Here is a 7,726-nt window from a genome sequence, read left to right on the forward strand (position 1 = left end):
CCACACCTGCTGGGCTGCATGTAGAAAAAGGGCAGTAGGTGTAGAAATCCCAAGCTGTGTAGGCTTGTAGAGTTGTTTCCCAATTTGAATTTGATCTTCTTTCTTGATTTGGAGATAGACTTCTTCTAGGAAAAGGAAACCAATTGCCCCCAATACCTATTTAATTCTACCTTAAGCAAAGGATTAAATAAATTTGGAGAACAATCATCATTCCAATAAGGAAAAGAAGCCAGAGGAAATTTTTCTTCCCTCTCCCTTAGCTTTCTTCTTCTCTTGGCCTTGCCAAGAGGCGTTTCTTGTTGTAGTTCTACTTCTCCGTGCCGCACCAAGGTAAGAAAATTTTGAATTTTCTTCTTCTTAATTTTTTGGGAGTCTTGGGTTCCTGCAGCTTGGGCATTTGCCGAGAGAGAACGTGAAGGTCACAAGGTGGGTTTTTTATTTTATTCTTTTGTTTCTCTTGTTGCGAGCTGCCTTCTAAATATTTTTCTTCATACATTTTGCAGAGACTTTGAGATGCCTTCCTCTGATCACAAAAGTGACGAATATCCTCCACATTTGTATCGTCAAGGTGGTTCTTCTGGAAAGGTGGGCTTTTTCAAGGCTGCGCATGTCAAGATCAATTCCGATGAGCTATTTTGGGATTATTTTCTTAAGGCGTACAAGCATGTGATTCTGTTAGGGGTTCTCGTCAAGTGGGTGAAAAATGATAACGGTCATGAACCATGCAGCGAGGGCACCACTGCTAGGAAGAGGGCTATCAAATTCCATTAAGATTCACTTTTCCTATGCCGCGTCTTTTGCAAAAAGTGATTTGCTCCATGAAATGCGCGCCTGCTCAGTGCTCCCCAAATGCAATTTGTGTGATGGTGAGGTTCCTTAACTTAAGTAGAATGTTTAATCTTGGTTTGACCATAAATAAGTTCTGGTACTTTTTGAAATTGGCCACAAGGAAGGTGTAGAGTGGCTAAGATCTTGCCACAGGCTACTCGATGCTCCCTATAAACATGATCATGAATAGGCAAGAGACACTTGGAGGTAAGTAGAGATTGGGAGTTTGACTCATCTCTTGAGTTTCACGTTCCGACTATCTTTATCAGTGGTAAATGAACTACTTCATTCTTGCCCTGCTTGAATTTTTGTTGAGCTGCTCCATGACTTCAGTTTACTGATCGTGTTTCTTACTTCGTGTAGATTCAGAATTTGGCTCAACTCCAAAAACTCAGGCATATATGAAGAAAATGCACATCACCTTGGGCATTCCTGATGAGTACCGTGAGTAGAGCTGGCTGCTCAATCCTCTTCGTCAGGAGAAAGGCAAGCTACCTCCGAAAGAAGAGATAAAACGGATAAAGGATAAGGCACTTGCTTGTCCAATCGTTGCTGTAGAGCCTGCTGTCAATAAGGGTGGAAAGAAGAGATCTTCTTCACCTGCCAGTGAGCCTTCAGCTGAGAAAAAACCAATGACTTCTTCTGCTTCTCATAGAGGCTTGTCAGGTGTTAAAAAGCTTGTGGATTTGACTTCTCCAAAGGGGATGAAAACGTTTGTTGAGCCTGAGCCTATGAAACTTATTGCTCTAAAAATAGCCACGTCCATTACTGAGAGGATAACCCAACGGAAAGGTTCGGTGGTGCCCCCAGTGTCCTATTTTATGTCGAATCCCCTGTCGGGAGCTAAGTCTGGTTCAGCTTTTGAGAGGCTCGTCGTTATGAAGAGCAGAAAGGTGGATTATGTTGCTATGGTAATGCCTGGGCCTATTCCTTATTTTGCTACGACTGACTCGTCTGCTGAGAAAAGGAAATCTGCTCGCATAAGAAGTTGTGAGAGATCCATCGAGTATGAGGTTGGTAAGTTTCTCGCGGTTTGTACGCTACTGAAGGCTGACATACTTGAGGACGTCGATGCATTCGCCACGTTCGTTGACAGTGTCGGGGAAGTTGTCATCCGCTCATACTCTTTTGTGAAATATCCTGCCAACTCAAAGAGGCCCTCCTTAATTGCCACAATGCATAAGACTTTGATCCTAGTAACTGAGTCTATGCACGTTGATCAGGATAATGTCAAGTATGTTATAGAGGCCAAAGTGGCCTTGATTGCTCAGCTTGGCTTGTCTGCTGTAAAGATTGAAAAGCTCGAATCTGAACTCGTCGTTTTGAAAAGGCCTGATGTCTCTGCTCCAATTTCTATGCAATTGGAGAATGCTCATTAAGAGGTCGCGCATTTGAAGGCTAAGCTTAGTGTGACTCAATCGATGTTGGAAGCTGCAAAGAAGGAAGTTAGTCTTGTTTCTCCGGTGGTCATGAACTTTGAGCGTGTCAATTCGGAGTTACGATCTGCTTGTTTTACTAAGGACGAAGAGCTTGTTTTCATGTCATGTATGCTGAAGTGTCTCATCTCAAGGAGGTTGCCAATAAGCTTGAGTCCAAGGAAGTGGATCTGCAAGATGCACTGTTTGCTAGCGAAAATCTGAGAAATGAACTGGATGAGCTGCAGGGTGTTTACACTGGGCTTGTTGAGGAGAATATGCAACTAAAGAATGAGAAAGTCAGTCACAAAGTGGCACTTGCTTCTTGTCAGGCCGATTTCTACAAGCTTGGCTATGTAGATTATCTTCAGGGCAGGTCATCGAATTATCAGTTTTCCGAGAAGGACTTCGAGACTTTTTCTATTTCTCCAGTTGATTTGCTTGATTTCTCATTTGAGTCTGCCTTTGGTGGAGCAACTGATGGTCAAGCAGTCCAGGTAGGGCTAACTGAGGATGAGCTGATGGAAGCTTTAACTGCTAGGAGCGACGCGGCTGCTGAAGGCGTGGCAGTCGATTGGCCAATGGTTGTGCAAGTTGCCGATGAGTAGTCTTTTTGCTTAAACTTAGGAATTTTCTTCTTTTCCTTTTCGTTCTGCTTTATTCAAACTTTTTTGGCCTTCGAGCCGGTTGATCAATTTGCTAGAAATTTAATAAACAGATTTCCTTGCTTTGCTTCAATCCTTCTATTTTGCCATGTCTTTTGCGAAATTTTACCGTAGAATAGGCGGCTAGGTGAGCTGCTTTAATGAAGTAAGCAATCCCACATCATCACTTAGGTTTTAGTTTCGACTATAGGGATTCGAGAGCCTTGCCTGCTTGAGGCGACTTGCAAAACTTTACCGTAGAATGAGCGGTTATGTTGGCTACTTCAATAGAGCAGTCGATCCCACATTGTCACTTTAGGTTTTAGTCTTGGCTTTAGGGCTTCTGGAGCGTCAACTACAAGAGGAAAAATGCGAGATCTATAACTTATAAAGCCGGTGGCCGAACTCGTCTCCTCTGTAAGAAGCAGGCAAGTTCGCGTAGCTACTATAGTTGCGATTCTTGGCTTGGAATGGCTTCTCGAGCTTTGGCTCTCCCGGGGCGTGTTGCAAAGTTTTTGACTTATAAAGTCGTCAACCAGACAATTGCTTCTCATAGAAAGCAGAGGAAATCTGTGTAGCTACTTATAGGATTAAAAACACACTGATGTCTTATTGATTTTCCTTATTAACACTAAGATTTGTCAATTGTAGAATATGAAAATAAGGGTCTTTCCCGCAGAACATTGTTTTATTTGACTACCTAAAATGTCTCAAAAACTGGGTTGTTATCCCTACTGACCAGCCGCCAAAAAATAATTATTAGACCGATTTACACTTATCTAAAGTCTACCAAATTTTATATGAAAATACTAGACACAGAGAGCTACACTCACACAAATTTTTGGGATTTTTGGAGTTGATTTGCTATTTAAATTAAATCGAACAAAAACAGAACAGAAACAAATTTTAAATAATAAAAATAGATTGTAGTTCACAAGCTAAGAAAACGAGTTAGGGGAATTGCTATCCACCACCAAATAATCATGCAAAAATGTTATGTTTCAATCAAATTCCTTCTATTTCCGAATGAAGATGCTCAAGTTGGCTCAATGTTAGAACTCAACCTATTACTCTTTCTTATGTTGTATGTTAAGAGAATGGCGTTTTCAACTTAACTTAGTCCCTAACATGCAATCTAGAATGGTGTGTTCATAGATTTAACAAGTAGAAATCATTAAGAACGAAAAGAGTTTGAGTCATCACAAGGCATCGTAAGTACTAGTGTTGTCTTACTTATCCTAGAAATTGGTTCACATGTTAATCGCAATTAACAAGTACTACTCTAGAACATATGTAGGTCCTCATTCGATAAGGGCAGGCACACACATAATCATAGCATTAGAATCCTAGATATGCTTACTAAGTATGCATCCGTAGAAAACACATAAAGAATTCATCAATGAGACAAGTAGTGAACCAATTTTCATCCATTCATAAAAGTAATTCAAACGAAATGTCATAACAAACTTGCAATCATATTCGGGGCTTCAAAACAGCTTCTAACTACTAAAAATTTAGTTACACAATCCTTAAGTTAAAACAAAGGATAGACATGAGTTTGAGAAAATAGAACGGAAAGAAATCGACTGAGGCTTCCTTTTTACTTCCTTCCCCAATGCTACTTTTAAACCAATTCTTGCTGCATCATTTTCTTCTCCTTAACTCACCCACTAATAGCCATTTAGTGATGACAATAAGTGAGAGGAAATGTAAAACAATTGTAACTCCTTGGGTAGCCTTTATGCCAATTACTCCCTCTTAATCCTCATCTTTAATTCCATTTCCTCTGATATTTGAATAGGTGTCAGCTGGTTTGTTCTTGATTGCATCAGTTTTGGCTACTAGATTTATTGGATTTATTGCTTTCGATGCTTTCTTGTCAGTTACAAACTGCTCAGCCTCTTGGGAACCTTTCATTGTTAAAACGGCCATAACTTCTTCTAGAAAAATGATATTAACAATCCGCGAAATGCTCCAGAAAATAGACATCCGTAGCTTTCCAAGAATATAAGGCTCATTCTCTAATTCATTCTGAACTGTCCGCAACTTACTTCCAAAGTCAGCTGACCTGCACAGGCAGTTTTGACGAATTTGTTACTTAAAATTCCACTTTTGTTATTTTTCTTTTCTTTACTTGACAAATCCTACAAAACACAAAAACAAAGTAAATAACTCAAAAATATAAGGAACTAACTAAGAAAAGACAAGTGAATTTGATATAAAATATATATAAATATAAGCCTATCAGCTACTATAGTCGTACTTCGGATTTAGTGGCTTCTTGAGCTTTGGCCCTCCCGGGGCGTGTTGCGAAGCTTTTAACTTATAGAGCCGTCGGCCGGACACTAGCTTCTTGTAGAAAGCAAAGGAGATTCATGTAGCTGTTATAGTCGTACTTTGGCTTTAGCTCTTGCAAAACTTAAATCGTAGACCGTCAGCCAAAAACGCTGCTTTTAAATAAGCAGACGGGTCTACGTAGTCATAGTAGGTGTAAGTCTCGGCTTACAGATTGCCTTTGGCTACCAACCGTTAGGTCGTCGGCCGGACGTCTTACTTACAAAAGAGACGACCCACGTGGCCACTTTAGGCATCGTCCCTGGCTCTCGAAGGCATTTTAGGCGTAAGGTGTAGGCAGAATCTCACCTAAGAGGCCATATCCATCTAAGTTGTAGCTTGATTTCGCAAGTCGCTTAACTAGTATTGCAACAGTTTAAAACCAAGCTAAATTCATGAAGACTTGTATGTTAAGGACAGACCATCTAGTCATTCAAACTTTTTCATGGGTAGGAATCCTGCACTTAGCATCTCTTCCAATTAGAGGCCTGGGATCCCACAAAATTGAATCCTTCAGTCAGCTAAGTCTATTTAGGAGAAGAACTATCTTGGCCAATTCTGGGAGTTGTCCAACTTAGGTAGTTGCTACATTCAGGGGAAACTGAGCAGTCGTGCCACCCATCCACGTCTGGATATTTTGGATTAGTTTACCCTCTTCTAATTAGAGAGCACAGGACATGACTGCAATGGGGGCATCTTCTGCTTGTCACAGAGATGGTCAGTTTGTTTATGCATTTGGCCCAGGCTTATGAATAATTCTTTCAATCTTCATTGAAAATAAAGAAATTTATTGACTTGGCTAGTCGGCAGTAATGGCATAACAACTGATAATCCTCAACATGCGAGGTCTTGTTCATCGAGCTTCTTAAGTCTTCGAACTTTATTCTTCTTGAATAGGATCCAAGGAATGGTGAGAGGTCACACGTAGTACTTTCTCAGATTGTAGGCATTTCACTGCTTGTCGATTTCTTTGTATTTCATGGTGGTGAGGGTGTAGCTGCCCCTTCTGCCTACTTGGTTGATTCTGTACAGACCTTCCTAGATGGGAACCATCTTTTTGGAGCCTTCCCATCAGGCGCTGATTAAAGCTTTTCTGAGGACTAAGTCTCCTAGCTGGAATTGCCATATCTCCGTCTTCTTGTTATAGTTGGAAAGGGGTTGCTGTTGATAGGCCACAACGTGGGTTATAACTTTCTCACGCTTTTCCTCTGCTAGGTCTAAGTTCCTGGCCATCTCCTTCTTGTTTTGCTCGAAATTCGGCAGTATAGTACTGATGCTTGACACCATGACATTGGGAGAAATAATTCCTTCAGAGCCATACGCTAGGGAGAATGGAGTTTGGCCGATTGCTTGTCTCTTGGTGGTGCGATATGCCCACAGAACACCAGAGAGCTTGTCTGGTTACTTGTCCTTCTTGTTTGAGAGGGGCTTTTTAAGGCAGTCGAAGATGGTCTTGTTGGATGCCTCGGCCTGCCCGTTACCCTGCAAATACCGAGGCATGGACATGTGTTTCTTGATGCCATACATTTTGAAAAACTTCGCCAAGTCTTTGCCCACGAATTGTAGACCATTGTCGATGATGATGGAGTGTGGGATGCAGAAGCGGCGTATGATGTTCTTCCATATGAAGGGTTATATGTCCGTCTAGGTAGTTGTTGTCATGGGTTCGACTTCGACCTATTTGGTGAAGTAGTCAGTCGCTACGATCATTATGCCTCTGCCCTCAATGGCAGGTGGCATTGGTCACACCAGGTCAATCACCCACTGCATGAATAGCCAATGGCTCATCTACAGGTGAAGTTTGCTGATAGGTAGTGCAGGCATGAACTTGAAGCGCTGGCTACTATCGCACATTTATACATACTCATTGGCGTCTTGATGCATGGTTGGCCAGTAGTAGTCATCATTAAGAGATTTTTGCACCCGGGAACGGCCTCCAAAGTGGTTTCCACAAACACCCTCTTGGATTGAGCTAAGAATCTTCTGGTTGTCGGGAGGCGAAAGGCAGCAGAGATGTGGTCCTAAAAAGGATCTTCGAACAAGCATGTCGTTCCATATGTAGTAGCATGCTGCCTTCATCTGAAGCTTTATGGACTCCAATCTGTCTGCAGGGAGTGTTTCGTTGACTAAGTAGTCGATGATGGGATTTTGCCAACTCGAAGTTGTGTTGATCTGTATCATCTCGACTGCTGGCTTCTCTAAGTACTCGACTGAGATGGAGCGCTTGAGCTGATGGTCTAAGGTAGAGCCTAAGCCTGCTAGTGCGCCTACATAGGCATTTTCTGCTCGTGGAACCTGAGTGAGTGTGTATGCTTGGAATGTCGCTAGCTACTCTCGTACCTTCTTGAGGTATCGGGTCATCCTTAGATGATTTGTTGCGTACTCCTATGAGGTTTGGTTGGTGATTAGCTGGGAATCAGAATAGATCGCAAGCTTCTTCATACTCTGCTTCGTTGTTTGATGCCTTGAAGCTTAGAGTGATCGCCTACACGAGCATCAAACCGT

At 41.9% G+C, this 7,726-nt stretch overlaps 1 protein-coding gene across 1 annotated transcript; it reads right to left on the reverse strand.

The window, feature by feature from the left end:
• Window positions 1-7,075: 7,075 nt before the first annotated feature.
• On the reverse strand, window positions 7,076-7,402 carry LOC137728123 (uncharacterized). Its single transcript, XM_068467000.1, has one exon. It carries the CDS (start codon window positions 7,400-7,402, stop codon window positions 7,076-7,078), a length of 327 nt encoding a protein of 108 aa, XP_068323101.1.
• Window positions 7,403-7,726: the final 324 nt, after the last annotated feature.

The sequence above is a fragment of the Pyrus communis genome, chromosome 3 (genome assembly GCF_963583255.1).
Source record: "Pyrus communis chromosome 3, drPyrComm1.1, whole genome shotgun sequence".
Taxonomy (NCBI): Eukaryota; Viridiplantae; Streptophyta; class Magnoliopsida; order Rosales; family Rosaceae; genus Pyrus; species Pyrus communis.

Bases quoted from the DNA above. Each gene is read 5' to 3' on its own strand.
- LOC137728123 (XM_068467000.1), bottom strand. From the start codon at position 7,402: ATGATACAGATCAACACAACTTCGAGTTGGCAAAATCCCATCATCGAC.